Source organism: Mobula hypostoma, chromosome 5 (assembly GCF_963921235.1).
Source record: "Mobula hypostoma chromosome 5, sMobHyp1.1, whole genome shotgun sequence".
Lineage (NCBI taxonomy): Eukaryota > Metazoa > Chordata > Chondrichthyes > Myliobatiformes > Myliobatidae > Mobula > Mobula hypostoma.
The window spans coordinates 197,471,176-197,487,609 of record NC_086101.1 but is presented as its reverse complement, the minus strand read 5'-3'; the positions used below and the strand labels follow the sequence as shown (position 1 = coordinate 197,487,609).

The following is a 16,434-nucleotide window of genomic DNA, read 5'->3' as shown; positions in this document are numbered from 1 at the left end:
GTGTACCAGTGTGTCTAACCTTTGCCCGAGTTGGTAGATTATCACTTGAAGATGGTGCTCTTAAGTTGGTCAAGTTTAGCTAACTTGGAAGTTTCGGAGGACAGCGGGAAGAATCGATGGCTTTGGCTTACTCGGACAACCACCACACCTCTCTCTCTCCATCACTACTCAATTGAATACCACGAACTGAACTGATTCCCTTTATCCATCGTTGTAAGGCTGTATCAATTTATCCCTAGGCTTGAAGAAGCTTGGTTTTTATATTTACACACACACACACATATATATATACATTTACATTACTGTATTGCATAGTTACTAATAAATACCATTAGTTAACAGCAATACCAGACTCCAAGGTGTTTTCCATTTCTGCTGGTTCTTTAACCCATCACGGGGTACGTGACACAGGGAACTGATGAAGTGACCATTACAGAGACTTGGTTGAGAGGACAAGAACAGCAGATGCAATAGAGAGGGATGCGAGAGATGTGGGTTTTACATCACTCAGACAGGACACCCTGGATGGTTCATCTGCTGAGGCAGTATGGGCAGAGTTTGGGAATAAGTGATTGGGTACAATTCCTCCAGTGGGGTTTGACTATAGACCTCCCAAAGCCACTGGGAGTTAGAGGGACACATCATACACATATAAAAGTAGCAAGGTTGTCAAGTGTGACTAACTTCCTGTCATCATCAGGAACTCCCGTAGTGCCAGAAGTTAGATGGAGAACTTGTTAGATGTATCCACTTGACACAGTCCAGCCAGGTAAGGGGCCCTACTGAGCCTTGTCATGGGAAGTGAGCCTGGGCAAATGACTGGAGTTTTGGGGAGGGGGTGGCATTTTGGGAACTGTGATCATAACTTTATAAGTTTTCCGAGAGTTATGGAAAAGGAATAGATTGGACGTCGGGAGAAAATGCTAAAGTGGGGAAAAACGACATTAGACAGAAGCTGGGCACTGTAGATACGCAGCACTGTTGGAAGGCCCAGTCAGTATAAGGTCAGCTGGACAGATTTCAGGACCGACATGTTTCCATGGGAAAGAAAAACATGGCTGCCAATGTTCAGGAACTGTGGATGATGAGATATGAACACTTAGTTTAAAAAGTACAAGGATAGTATGAGGTTTTGGAAAGTCAGGCAGACCTCTGAGAAACATAAAGGAAGCAGGAAAGACTTGCAGGGAATTCCGTTGCCTAAAATGAAAATTATTTTTATTTCAAGTTTCAGTACATTTCCTGGCCCTTCCCACGTTACACCAATGTGACCAATTAACCTACTAATCCGTATGTCTTTCGAATGTGGGAGGAAGCACACGTGGTCACAGGGAAAACATCCTTACAGACAGCGGCAGGAGTTAACCCCAGGTCACTGGCGTTATGCTAACCACTACACTACTGTACCACCCAGAAGAATGTCCTTGGATTAAGGAAAATCCAGTGGCATTTTAAACGAGGGCAGCTATGGAGAGGGCAATCAGGCCGAGGATAAGGGAGAGATTTTTTTCCTGAAGCCAGAGGACACAAAATAGGTGGAGGCACAGACAACGATGAAGGTTATCAAAAATCACAGGGACTGTGGTCAGCTAGGAAATGTACTGAAGTAGACATTACAGGCCCTTTGACCGACAAACCCAACTCTAAGATCAATCTAACCCTTCCCTCCATTTTTCTATCAGCTATGTGCCTAAATTTCTTAAATGCCTCTAATGTATCTGCCTCAACCATCACACACCTACCTGTCATGTATAAAAAAGGAATGAAACAGTTACCGTATGAGGAACATCTGACAGCTCTTGGGCTATATTCCCTGGAGTTCAGGAGAATGAGGAGGGGGATCTCATAGAAACATTCTGAATGTTAAAAGACCTGAACAGGTTAGAAATGGCAAAGTTATTTCCCATGGTAGGGGACGCTAGGACAAGAGGGCACGACTTCAAGATTGAAGGATGTCCTTTTAGAACGGCTGTGGAGGCCAAGTCATTGGGTGTATTTAAGGCAGAGCTAGACAGGTTCTTGATTAGCCAGGGCATCAAGGGAGAAATCAGGAGAGTGGGGATGACTGGAAGAATTGGATCAGCCCATGATGGAATGGCACAGCAGACTCAATGGGCCAAATGACCTACTTCTGTTCCCATATATAATGGTCTAAATAAAACCTCTCCCCCAATTGCCTTAAAATGATGCCCTTTTCATATTGGCCACTTCCACACTGGGGTAAGTCTCTGGGTGTCCACATGATCAATGCCTCTTAGCATCTTGTACACCTTGATCAAGTCATCTCTCATCCCTTTTTACTTCAAGGAGAAAAGCCTGAGCTCAATCAACCTATCCTCTTAAGACATGCTCCCCATTAACACCAATTCCACTTACTGGCATCTTTCAATGTCTTGTCTGGTTGTATTTGAATGTCTGATCACAGTGACTGCATCTATTTCCACCAACTTCTCAGGCAATACAACCCAGATAACAGTCACTGTGTAAAAAAAAAACATGAATCCCTCAGATCCCCTCTATGGCTCCTTCCTCTCACCATCATGTAAAGCTCGTCTTCAATATCCCTGCAGAGTAATAAGCCTTGCACCCCTACCCTGCCTTCTCTCGACAAGCCAGTTCTCAATCCAGATGACAATCCACTCTGGACCACAAGGTCATGTTCAATTGTCGTTTAACCAACATCTGCACACAGCTAATCGAAAGAGTTCCTCTGGGACCAAGAGTAAAATATAGTACTAAAACTCACACACAGTACACTGCACAGTTATGAAAGCAAAGTGAATTGTCACTAAAGTTAATATATGTCAAGGCCTGAAGATTGATGGTACATGGGTAAGATCATAAGACACAGAAGCAGAATTAGGCCATTTGGCCCATCAAGTCCATTCTGCCATTCAATCACGGCTGATTGTTTTTTCCCTTCCTCATCCCCACTCCCCTAATGCTGTGTCCAATCAAGAACCTATCAAGCTCTGCCTTAAATACACGCAACAACCTGGTCTCCGCAAATTTACCACCCTCTGGCTAAAGAAATTTCTCTGCTTCTGTTTTAAATGGATGCTCCTCTATCCTGAGTATGTACCCTCTTGTCTTAGACTCCCCCAGCATGGGAAACATCCATTCCACATCTATTCTGTCTAGGCCTTTCGACATTCGAAAAATTTCCATGACATTCCCCTTAATGCTTCTAAATTCCAGCGAGTACAGACACAGAGCTATCAAATGTCCGTGTTTCACTCCCAGAATCATCCTTGTGAATCTCCTCTGAACCCTCTCCAATGCCAGCACACCTTTTCTTAGATTGAATTGATTTTATTACTTACACACTTCATACACAAGTAAAAATCTTTACGTTACACCTCCGTCTAAATGTGCAATCCGCAATTATAGTAATTTATAATAAATATGTACAGTGTTGGCATGTGGCCAAGTGGTTAAGGCATCGGTCTAGTGACCCGAAGGTCGCTAGTTTGAGCCTCAGCTGAGGCAGCGTGTTGTGTTCTTCAGCAAGACACTTAATCACACATTGCTCTGCGATGTCACCGGTGCCAAGCTGTATGGATCCTAATGCCCTTCCCTTGGACAACATTGGTGGCGTGGAGAGGGGAGACTTACAGCATGGACAACTGCCAGTCCTCCATACAACTTTGACCAGGCCTGCGCCCTGGAAACCTTCCAAGGCGCAAATCCATGGTCTCACGAGACTAACGGATGCCTATAGAAATTATGTACAACATAATAGTCAATATAACATAGATTGCCCAAAACTGTTCACAATACTCATTGTGAGGCCTCAGGATCATACCCCTGCTCTTGTATTCTAGACATCTTGAAATGAATGCTAACATTGCATTTGCTGTCCTCACCACTGACTCAACCTGCAAGTTAACCTTTAGGGTGTTCTGCACAAGAACTCCCAAGTCCTTTTGCATCTCAGATTTTTAGATTTTCTCTCCATTTAAAGAATAGTCTGTCCATTTATTTCTACTACCAAAGTGCATGACCATCCATTTTCCAACATTGTATTTCATTTGCCCTTCTTTTGCCCATTCTCCTAATCTGTTTAAGTCCTTCTGCAGCCTACCTGTTTCCTCAACACTACTTGCCCCCCACCAATCTTCGTATCATCTGCAAATTTATTCCATCATGTAAATTACTGATAATACAGCATAAAAGGAAGAGGTCTCAACACTGCAGACCACCACTAGTCAAGGGCAGCCAACCAGAAAAGGATTCTTTTATTTCCACTCGCTGCCTCCTACCAATCAACCAGTGCTCTAACCATACCAGTAACCTTCCTGTAATACCATGGGCTCTTAACTTAGTAAGCAGCCTCGTGTGGCATCTTGTCAAAAGGCCTTCTGAAAGTCCAAAGATACAATATCCACTGCATCCCCTTTACCTACAGAAACATAGAAAACCTACAGCACAATACAGGCCCTTTGCCCCACTAAGCTGTGCCAAACATGTCCCTACCTGGTAACTACCTAGGCTTTACCCATAGCCCTCTATCTTTCTAAGGTCCATGCAGCCATCCAGGAGTCTCTTAAAAGACCCTATTGTTTCCGCCTCCACCACCGTCGCCGGCAGCCCATTCCATGCACTCACCACTCTCTGCGTAAAAAACTTAGCCCTGATATCTCCTCTGTACCTACTCCCCAGCACCTTAAAACTATGTCCTCTCGTGTTAGCTATTTCAGCCCTGGGAAAAAGCCTCTGACTATCCACACGATCAATGCCTCTCACTATCTTGTACACCTCTATCAGGTCATCTCTCATCCTCCGTCACTCCAAGGAGAAAAGGCCGAGTTCACTCAACCTATTCTCATAAGGCATGCTCCCCAATCCAAGCAACATCATTGTAAATCTCCTCTACACCCTTTCTATGGTTTCCACGTCCTTCCTGTAATGAGGCGACCAGAACTGAGCACAGTACTCCAAGTGCGGTCTGACCAGGGACCTATACAGCTGCAATATTACCTCTTGGCTCTTAAACTCAAACTCACGATTGATGAAGGCCAATGGACCATATGCCTTCTTAACCACAGAGTCAACCTGTGTAGCAGCTTTGAGTGTCCAATGGACTCGGACCCCAAGATCCCTCTGATCCTCCACACTGTCAAGAGTTTTACCACTAATGCTATATTCTGCCATCATATTTGACCTACCAAAATGAACCACCTCACACTTATCTGGGTTGAACTCCATCTGCCACTTCTCAGCCCAGTTTTGCATCCTATCAATGTCCTGTTGTAACCTCTGACAGCCCTCCACAAAATAGACACCATCACCAACCTTTGTGTCATCAACAAATTTACTAACCCATCCCTCCACTTCCTCATCCAGGTCATTTATAAAAATCATAAACAGTAGGGGTCCCAGAACACATCCCTAAGGTACACCACTGGTCACCAGCCTCCATGCCGAATATGACCCATCTACAACTATTTGCCTTCAGTGGGCAAGCCAGTTCTGGATCCACAAAGCAATGTCCCCTTCGATCCCATGCCTCCTTACTTTCTCAATAAGCCTTGCATGGGGTACCTTATCAGATGCCTTAATAAAATCTATATGCAGTACATCCACTGCTCTTCCTTCATCAATGTATTTAGTCACATCCTCAAAAAATTCAATCAGGCCCATAAAGCACAACCTGTTTTTGACAACGCCATGCTGACTATTCCTAATCATAGTATGCCTCTCCAAACGTTCATAAATCCTGCCTCTCAGGGTCTTCTCTATCCTACTCAAAATCTCCTCAAAAAAATTCCAACAGGTTCATCAGGCAGGATTTTCCCTGAAGGAAACCATGAAACTTTGAACTATCTTGTCCTGTGTCACCAAGTACTCCATAACCTCATCCTTAACAATTGACTCCAACATCATCCCAACCACTGAAGTCAGGCTAACTGGTCTATAATTCACTTTCTGCTACCTTCCTCCTTTCTTAAAGAGTTAAGTGACATTTGCAACTTTCCAGTCCTCCGGAACCATGCCAGAGTCCCATGATTCTTGAAAGATCATTACTAATGCCTCCACAATCTACCGCCACATCTTTCAGAACCCTAGAGTGCAGTTCATCTGGTCTGGGTGACTTATGCACCTTTGGTCTTTCAGTTTTTTGAGCATCTTCTCCCTTGTATAGTAACTGCATTCATTTCTCTTCCCTCACACCCTCCAATATCTGGCACACTGCTAGTGTCTTCCACAGCAAAGATTAATGCAAAATACTCATTTAGTTCATCTGCTATCTTCTTGGTCCTCATTATTATTTCTCTGGCCTCATTTTCTAGTTGTCCTATATCCACTCTCATCCCTCTTACTTATTTAAATACTTGAAAAAGCTTTTACTATCCACTTTGATATTGTTTGCTAGCTTGCTTTCATATATCATCTTTTCCCTTCTAATGATTATTTTAGTTGTTCTCTGTAGGTTTTTAAAAACTTCCCAATCCCCTGTCTTCCCACTAATTTTTGCTTTGTTGTATGCCCTCGCTTTTGCTTTTAGATTAGCTTTGACTTCCCTTATCAGCCAAGGTTATACTACAAGGATGATTGATAAGTTCGTGGCCTAAGGTAGGAGGAGTCAATTTTAGAAAACCTAGCACATTTATTTTCCAACATAGTCCCCTCCTACATTTACACACTTAGTCCAGCGGTCGTGGAGCATACGGATCCCTTCTTCTTAGACCTCCAGAAAATGGTCCACAAAAGGGTTGATTGATAAGTTCGTGGCCTAAGGTAGAAGGAGATGAGTTATTAACTTCAAACTTTCTGCATAATCAAAGAGTTGAAATGCACGTGCATGTAACGAGAGCTGTATAACTCATCTCCTTCTACCTTAGGCCACAAACTTATCAATCATCCCTGCTGTGGACCATTTTCTGGAGGTTCAAGACGCCGACTTCTACAAAGAAGGGATCCGTATGCTCCATGACCGCCGGGCTAAGTGTATAAATGACTATGTTGAAAAATAAATGTGCTAGGTTTTCTTAAATTGACTCCTTCTACCTTAGGCCACGAACTTATCAATCACCCCTCATATTTTGCCATTTGAGTATTTCTTTGTTTTTGGAATACATCTATCTTGCACCTTCCTTATTTTTCCCCAGAAACTCAAGCCAATTTACTTCGGCCAACTCATCTCTCATACCACTGTAATTTCATTTACTCCACCAAAATACCACTCCATCAGAATTTACTTTCTCCTTATCAAATTTCAAGTTGAAATCAATCATATTGTGATCACTGACTCCTCAGGGTTCTTTTACCTTAAGCTCCCTAATTACCTCCGGTTCGCTACATACTACCCAGTCCAGTATAGTTGACCCCCCTTAGTAGGCTCAACAACAAACTGCTCTAAAAAGCCATCTCGTAGGCATTCAACAAACTTGCTCTCTAGAAATCCATTTCCAACCTGATTTTCCCAATCGACCTGTATGTTGAAATCTCCCATGACTATATAACATTGCCCTTTTGACATATCTTTTCTATTTCCTGTTGTAATCTGTGGTTCACATCCCAGCTACTGTTGGGAGGCCTGTATATAACTGCCATCAGGGTCTTTTTACCCTTGTAGTTTCTTAACTCAACCCACAAGGATTCAACATCTTCCAACCCAATGTCACATCTTTCTACTGATTTGATGACATTCTTTACCAGCAGAGCCACACCACCCCCTCTGCCTACCTTCCTATCCCTCCAATACAACGTGTAACCTTGGACATTCAGCTCCCAACTACAACCATCCTTCAGCCATGATTCAGTGATGGGTACAACATCATACCTGGCAATCTGTAATAGTGCAACAAGGTCATCCACCTTATTTCTTATATTCCACGCATTGACATTTAACATTTTGAGTGCTGCATTTGCTACCGTTTTTGATTCTGCATCCCTAATGTACTGATAATCACCCTGCTGGCTTGAATTATGTCCTATCATCCGCCTGCCCTTCCTGACCATTTGACTGCACGCTATTTTGCTTTTTTACCACCTGTCCTATCCTGAGTCCCTTCACTCCAGTTCCCACCCTCTGCCAAATTTAGTTTAAACCCTCACCAACAGCGCTAACAAACCTGCCAGCGAGAATATTGGTCCCCCTCAGGTTCAGGTGCAATCCATCCCTTTTGAACAGGTCATACCTCCTCCTGAGGAGATCCCAATGATCCAAGAACCTGAAGCCCTGCCCCTGCACCAGCTTCTCAACCACGCATTTATTTACCAAATCATCCTGTTTCTACCTTCACTGGTGCGTGACACAGGCAGCAATCCAGAAATTCCTACCCGGGAGGTCCTGCTTCTCAGCTTTCTACCTAGCTCTCTAAATTCTCTTTTGGAGCCACATTTCTGCAAGAACAAGTATGCAGCAGTTCCTCATTAGTCGCTAGTGCAGCCACAGATAAACACAATCCAGCTCATGAACTTTTATCTTCTGAATCAACCAAGCACCAGGGACTGTGTCAAGGTCCATGTTGTGCACTAAAGCCCATCTCACCTGAACTCTCCCTGCTGTAGCTTCCTGAGTGCGTCGGAGAAGCAGTGAGTGTACCTCAGGGGCAGACACAGGTGTCCCAGAGACCTACAGAAAGAGCAGTCAGCACTTAGTGGCACATGGCCATTACAGAATACACGGCAACACATGGGATCCACTGGCTCAGTGAGGGGCAGAGATCTGGCAACGGGAGAGTGATATAGGAAATGGGGAAGATTAGAAAGTGTTTTATTACATCCTGAGGAGTGAGAAGAGAGTAGACACAGGTTCTGGGGTCTGAGTTGGGTTAGGGTGTGGTGGGTTCACCCTGTGGAGAGAGCAGAGACACAGGTTCCGGGGTCTGAGTGGGGTTGGGGTGTGGTGGGTTCACTCTGTGGGGAGAGCAGAGAGCAGAGTCACAGGATTCACAAATGTCCAGTGAGGAATGGAGAAAGCTCCCAGAACATCAGTGTTCCTGCTGAGTAGCCGACTTTGTTTCAGTGACACCCGGCTTTGCCAGGACCACAGCTGATCACACGTCCGTGCTCTGTGTTCGGGACAGCAGTGCCCTGGAGCAATTCTGAGTGGGTTCTCTAGTCTATGAGCTGAGAGTGGCTGGCCTATGGGGAAAGGTTAGACAGGCTGGGCCTATACTGGTGGAGTTTAGCTGAGAGGTGTGAAGGACATTAGCAGAAACATAGGTTGATCATTGTGATGTTTCCTCCCAGTATAGTCTAGGTGCCTTAGGTTGAACATGAAGGGTTGCCCAGTTACCAGAGTGAGAGGTCAAGACAGCTACAATAACAATGTTTAAGCAACATATGGGTAAGTACGGGGAAAGGAGGGTTTATAGGGACATTGGTAATGGGACTAGTTCAGTGGGCACCATGGACAGCATGGACTAGTTTGGCCAAGGGACCTGTTTCAGTGCTCTATGACTCTGACGTACGACAAAAGTGAGGTGATCGAGGGTGTGGTATTCTCCTGCTGAGAACGCACCTTCTGAAATACGGGTAGGCTGTGGACAGGTGTGAGGTAAGGGGTGGGGTTAAATCAGATTGGGCACGGGCAGTTTCTAACTCACGGCCCACAGCGTCCACATCACCTCTCTGGGTCGGTGTTCACTCCAATCACGGGTTTGAGGCGGCCAAACACTTTACTGGCTGTGAGCAACATCGTCCCATCACCTGCAGGTAAGCAGAGGGGATAGTGAGCTGAAACCCATGGAGCCTTGAACCACCCATTCCCCACCATAACGCCTCTTCCCTCCAATCCCAGCTCTACCTCGCTACACAACCTGCCCAGTTCCCCAGCATTTTGCAGCCAAATGGAATGAGCTTTGAATGGGAATCCTGGGTCAGCAAAGGGCCTGGTTTTGTGCTGCAGGGACCTGTGCATGGCCACCTTGGCCAGCCCCTGCAGCAGACCAACCCCTCCACTGAGTCCCCAGGAGCATGGCCTCAAGACCAGCTGTGCATTGTGGAGCTGTGAGAATGGCTGAGGAGCCACTGACCACAGCTGTTACACCCGCTGATAGTGTACAGGGGCATACGTGGTTCTGTACCCCAGTGACAAATGGTTAATGGACTGAGTATCTGCAGAATGGACCACACCACAGGGGCTGGACAAACCACCAGCCTGACAGATGCACTGATAACCCAGCTCTGCAGTAAACAGCATAGGTGAGGGGAGACAAAATATCAAACTTACAGCAGTATAGACAGGAACAAATCGTGACTCATGATCTCTGTGTCAAATTAAACTAAATCCCTTCCAGTTGTACATGATTCATATGCCTCTGATCCCTGCACAGTCATGTGCCCAAGAGCCTCTTGAATGCCTCTACCACTAGCCCCGATCACCTGCTCCAGGCACACACTGCGTTCTGCATAAAATGTCCACATATCACACAAAGGATAGCTATGTGAAAGGGAATTGTCAAATTGCTCTTGGAGCATCTTCTTAGCAAATATACAGTCACTGGAGAACAAGACTGAGGACTTAAGGGCAAGATTGTTGAATCAAAGGGAAATGAGGAAGTGCTGTGTTCTATGTTGCACAGAGACATGGCTTGCTCCAAATGCACTGGATACATTGGTAATTCCTGAGGGCTTGATACACAGGTTGAACTGAACAGAGAAGGTAAAATGGTGAGGGTCTGAGTTTTATGATAAACCAGGGATGCCTACCATTAACCGAGGGGTCCATAATAAACTCTTTGTGGTGCTCAGATGCAGTAGTCTTATTGCACTCGCTTCCCAAATCTGGGACATCTAATGATTAAGTGCCAACCATTCTATTTACCAATAGAGTTCTCCTCTGTGATTCTTTCTTTCTTTTTAAATCTTTTTATTGAATTAGTACACAAAAGGTAAACCATGTAGAAACTAATGCACTGTTGCGATATAAATTCACAAGAGATATCAATACACAAAAAAATTAGTGCAAACAGTGCTGTTTAGATATAAGATAACAAGGTAATACAATAGTATACTAATTTTCCATACATATCAATAAAGAGAAGAAAAAACCCCACCGTGCAACTAATCTAAAAAGCAAAGCAAAGCAATGGGCTAACTAGGTATCAAGTAGACTTAAACAACTTAAAACAATCACGTCCTCAAACCCGACCTCCATTAAAAACAGTTAAAAAGCAAGAAGGGAATGTAAATATGGGCAAAGAGAAAAAAAAAATTACATTAAATGAAAATGTTGAATAAAAGATCTCCGGGTCTGTTCAAATTTAACTGAAGTATCATAGAAACATAGAAACATAGAAACATAGAAAATAGGTGCAGGAGTAGGCCATTCGGCCCTTCGAGCCTGCACCGCCATTTATTATGATCATGGCTGATCATCCAACTCAGAACCCAGCCTTCCCTCCATACCCCCTGACCCCTGTAGCCACAAGGGCCATATCTAACTTCCTTTTAAACATAGCTAATGAACTGGCCTCAACAGTTTGCTGTGGCAGAGAATTCCACAGATTCACCACTCTCTGTGTGAAGAAGTTTTTCCTAACCTCGGTCCTAAAAGGCTTCCCCTCTATCCTCAAACTGTGACCCCTCGTTCTAGACCTCCCCAACATCGGGAACAATCTTCCTGCATCTAGCCTGTCCAATCCCTTTAGGATCTTATACGTTTCAATCAGATCCCCCCTCAATCTTCTAAATTCCAACGAGTACAAGCCCAGTTCATCCAGTCTTTCTTCATATGAAAGACCTGCCATCCCAGGAATCAATCTGGTGAACCTTCTTTGTACTCCCTCTATGGCAAAGATGTCTTTCCTCAGATTAGGGGACCAAAACTGCACACAATACTCCAGGTGTGGTCTCACCAAGGCCTTGTACAACTGCAGTAGTACCTCCCTGCTCCTGTACTCGAATCCTCTCGCTATAAATGCCAGCATACCGTTCGCCTTTTTCACCGCCTGCTGTACCTGCATGCCCACTTTCAATGACTGGTGTATAATGACACCCAGGTCTCGTTGCACCTCCCCTTTTCCTAATCGGCCACCATTCAGATAATAATCTGTTTTCCTATTTTTGCCACCAAAGTGGATAACTTCACATTTATCCACATTAAATTGCATCTGCCATGAGTTTGCCCACTCACCCAACCTATCCAAGTCACCCTGCATCCTCTTAGCATCCTCCTCACTGCTAACACTGCCACCCAGCTTCGTGTCATCCGCAAACTTGGAGATGCTGCATTTAATTCCCTCATCCAAGTCATTAATATATATTGTAAACAACTGGGGTCCCAGCACTGAGCCTTGCGGTACCCCACTAGTCACCGCCTGCCATTCTGAAAAGGTCCCGTTTATTCCCACTCTTTGCTTCCTGTCTGCTAACCAATTCTCCACCCACACCAATACCTTACCCCCAATACCGTGTGCTTTAAGTTTGCACACTAATCTCCTATGTGGGACCTTGTCAAAAGCCTTTTGAAAATCCAAATATACCACATCCACTGGTTCTCCCCTATCCACTCTACTAGTTACATCCTCAAAAAATTCTATGAGATTCGTCAGACATGATTTTCCTTTCACAAATCCATGCTGACTTTGTCCGATCATTTCACCGCTTTCCAAATGTGCTGTTATCACATCCTTGATAACTGACTCCAGCAGTTTCCCCACCACCGACGTTAGGCTAACCGGCCTATAATTCCCCGGTTTCTCTCTCCCTCCTTTTTTAAAAAGTGGGGTTACATTAGCCACCCTCCAATCCTCAGGAACTAGTCCAGAATCTAACGAGTTTTGAAAAATTATCACTAATGCATCCACTATTTCTTGGGCCACTTCCTTAAGCACTCTGGGATGCAGACCATCTGGCCCTGGGGATTTATCTGCCTTCAATCCCTTCAATTTACCTAACACCACTTCCCTACTAACATGTATTTCGCTCAGTTCCTCCATCTCACTGGACCCTCTGTCCCTTACTATTTCTGGAAGATTATTTATGTCCTCCTTAGTGAAGACAGAACCAAAGTAATTATTCAATTGGTCTGCCATGTCCTTGCTCCCCATAATCAATTCACCTGTTTCTGTTTGCAGGGGACCTACATTTGTCTTTATCAGTCTTTTCCTTTTTACATATCTATAAAAGCTTTTACAGTCCGTTTTTATGTTCTCTGCCAGTTTTCTCTCATAATCTTTTTTCCCCTTCCTAATTAAGCCCTTTGTCCTCCTCTGCTGAACTCTGAATTTCTCCCAGTCCTCAGGTGAGCCACTTTCTCTGGCTAATTTGTATGCTACTTCTTTGGAATTGATACTATCCCTAATTTCTCTTGTCAGCCACGGGTGCACTACCTTCCTTGATTTATTCTTTTGCCAAACTGGGATGAACAATTGTTGTAGTTCATCCATGCAACCTTTAAATGCCTGCCATTGCATATCCACCGTCAATCCTTGAAGTGTCATTTGCCAGTCTATCTTAGCTAATTCATGTCTCATACCTTCAAAGTTACCCCTCTTTAAGTTCAGAACCTTTGTTTCTGAATTAACTACGTCACTCTCCATGTTAATGAAGAATTCCACCATATTATGGTCACTCTTACCCAAGGGGCCTCTCACGACAAGATCGCTAATTAACCCTTCCTCATTGCTCAAAACCCAGTCCAGAATAGCCTGCTCTCTAGTCGGTTCCTCGACATGTTGGTTCAAAAAACCATCCCGCATACATTCCAAGGAATCCTCTTCCTCAGCACCTTTACCAATTTGGTTCACCCAGTCTACATGTAGATTGAAGTCACCCATTATAACTGCTGTTCCTTTATTGCACACATTTCTAATTTCCTGTTTAATACCATCTCCGACCTCACTACTACTGTTAGGTGGCCTGTACACAACTCCCACCAGCGTCTTCTGCCCCTTAGTGTTACGCAGCTCTACCCATATCGATTCCACATCTTCCCGGCTTATGTCCTTCCTTTCTATTGCGTTAATCTCTTTTTTAACCAGCAACGCCACCCCACCTCCCCTTCCTTCGTGTCTATCCCTCCTGAATATTGAATATCCCTGAACGTTGAGCTCCCATCCCTGGTCACCCTGGAGCCATGTCTCTGTGATCCCAACTATATCATAATCATTAATAACAATCTGCACTTTCAATTCATCCACCTTATTACGAATGCTCCTTGCATTGACACATAAAGCCTTCAGGCACTCTTTTACAACTCTCTTAGCCCTTTTTAATGCTTGCCCTGGATTTGTCGGCCTGCCACTTTTACTTTTCCCCTTTGTACTGTTTGCTTCTACGCTCACTTTACACCCCTCTGTCTCTCTGCACTGGTTCCCATCCCTCTGTTGTGAACTAACCTCCTCACACCTAGCCGCTTTAATTTGATTCCCACCCCCCAACCATTCTAGTTTAAAGTCACCTCAGTAGCCCCCGCTAATCTCCCTGCCAGGATATTGGTCCCCCGAGGATTTAAGTGTAACCCGTCCTTTTTGTACAGGTCACACCTGCGCCAAAAGAGGTCCCAATGATCCAAAAACTTGAATCCCTGCCCCCTGCTCCAATCCCTCAGCCACGCATTTATCCTCCACCTCATCGCATTCCTACTCTCACTGTCGTGTGGCACAGGCAGTAATCCCGAGATTACTACCTTTGCGGTCCTTTTTCTCAACTCCCTTCCTAGCTCCCTATATTCTTCTTTCAGGACCTCATCCCTTTTCCTACCTATGTCATTGGTACCTATATGTACCAGGACCTCTGGCTCTTCACCCTCCCACTTCAGGATATCTTGGACACGATCAGAAATATCCCGGACCCTGGCACCAGGGAGGCAAACTACCATCCGAGTCTCTGGACTGCGTCCACAGAATCGCCTATCTGACCCCCTTACTATCGAGTCCCCTATCACAACTGCCCTCCTCTTCCTTGCCCTACCCTTCTGAGCTACAGGGCCAGACTCTGTGCCGGAGGCAGGGCCACTGTCGCTTCCCCCGGGTAAGCTGTCCCCCCCAACAGTACTCAAACAGGAGTACCTGTTGTTAAGGGGCACAGCCGCCGGGGTACTCCCCATCACCTTCCTTTTCCCCTTCCCCCTCCTAACCGTGACCCACTTGTCTGCCTCCCGTGGCCCCGGCGTGACCACCTGCCTTCCACTCCTCTCTATCACCTCCTCACTCTCCCTGACCAGACGAAGGTCATCGAGCTGCAGCTCCAGTTCCGTAACGCGGTCCCTTAGGAGCTGCATCTCGATGCACTTGGCGCAGATGTAGACGTCCGGGAGGCTTGGAGACTCCAGGGCCTCCCACATCCGACACCGAGAACAGCAAACTGCCCTCACAGTCATAATGCCCCTCTCCTCAAATAGCAACAGAAAATGAATGTCAAACCTTCCTCGCCTCACCCGCTTCCGCCTAAGCCCGGTGAGCCGAAGCCCTTAAGTCTTCACTCTGCTCCCGGCTCACTCCGCCGCCCGCAAACTACGCTGCCCGCTCTATGAGGCTCTGTTCCTTTTAAATCTGCCGCGCTGCACTGCCCTACGTCACACGCCTGCGCAGTCCCGCCTCTCAGAAAGATTACTTCTGATTTTCTCCAAATTTAAACATAGTATCGTCTGAGAAAACCAAAAGAACGTAGTTGGGGCATTAATCTCCTTCCAATGTTGTAAAATACATCTTTTCGCCATTAAAGTAAGAAATGCAATCATTCTACGGGCTGAAGGGGAAAGATTACTGGAAATTTTAAGTATCCAAAGATAGAAGTAATAGGATGGGGAGAAATATCTGTATTCAATACCTTTGAGATAATATTAAAAATGTCTTTCCAAAAAGTTTCCAAAGTAGGACAGGACCAAAACATATGAGTTAAGGAAGCTATCTCCCCATGACATCTGTCACAAAGCGGGTTAATACGAGAATAAAAACGAGATAATTTATCTTGCTCTATGTATAACTTTGGACTTCCGGTAGCGCTCATGGAGTGAAGTCGCGTTCTTGACTCGCTCCATTACCTCTGAGTTTTTTTTCTTATGATCAGCTATATTTTAATTAACCATTAAGGCATCAACTTTTACAATACTTTGAAATAAATTGGGTTCTTCGATAACTGGATGCGTTTAAGGTCTGTTATGTCTAAGAATGGGAAAAACGGGAAGGATGGCAAACCTCCGGTTAAACCGAAAGGTATTGATTTCCCCCCGACTGAACCACCGGTGACTTTGAAAGCTATATCGGAGTTAATTCAAAGGGAAATTTCAACCTCTGTTACGGAGCTGATTCGTGCGGAAATTTCAATTAATTTCCAGAAAATTGCCGATTCAATCGATAAGATACAAACATCTATTATGGAACATCAGTCGGCTATATCTGATCTTCAAAAATCCACGCAACAAAGTGAGCTTAAGATGGGGAAAATCGATGAAACAATTAATGTAATGAAGAAGAAACTTGACTTTCTGACCTTTAAAAACTCTGACTTAGAATCTAGAATGCGACGGCAGAATCT

At 44.8% G+C, this 16,434-nt stretch overlaps 1 protein-coding gene across 3 annotated transcripts in view; it reads right to left on the bottom strand.

Annotated features, from left to right (window-relative positions):
• nadk2 (NAD kinase 2, mitochondrial) overlaps positions 1–16,434 on the bottom strand; it is a 63,984-nt gene that overhangs the window by 16,261 nt on the left and 31,289 nt on the right. For all 3 annotated transcript variants that reach the window (XM_063049666.1, XM_063049667.1, XM_063049668.1), the window contains 2 exons: positions 9,579–9,660; positions 8,498–8,581 (listed from right to left, as the gene is read on the bottom strand). In XM_063049666.1, the coding sequence (XP_062905736.1) occupies positions 8,498–8,581; positions 9,579–9,660 (166 nt within the window). The remainder of the gene's footprint in view (positions 1–8,497; positions 8,582–9,578; positions 9,661–16,434) is intronic.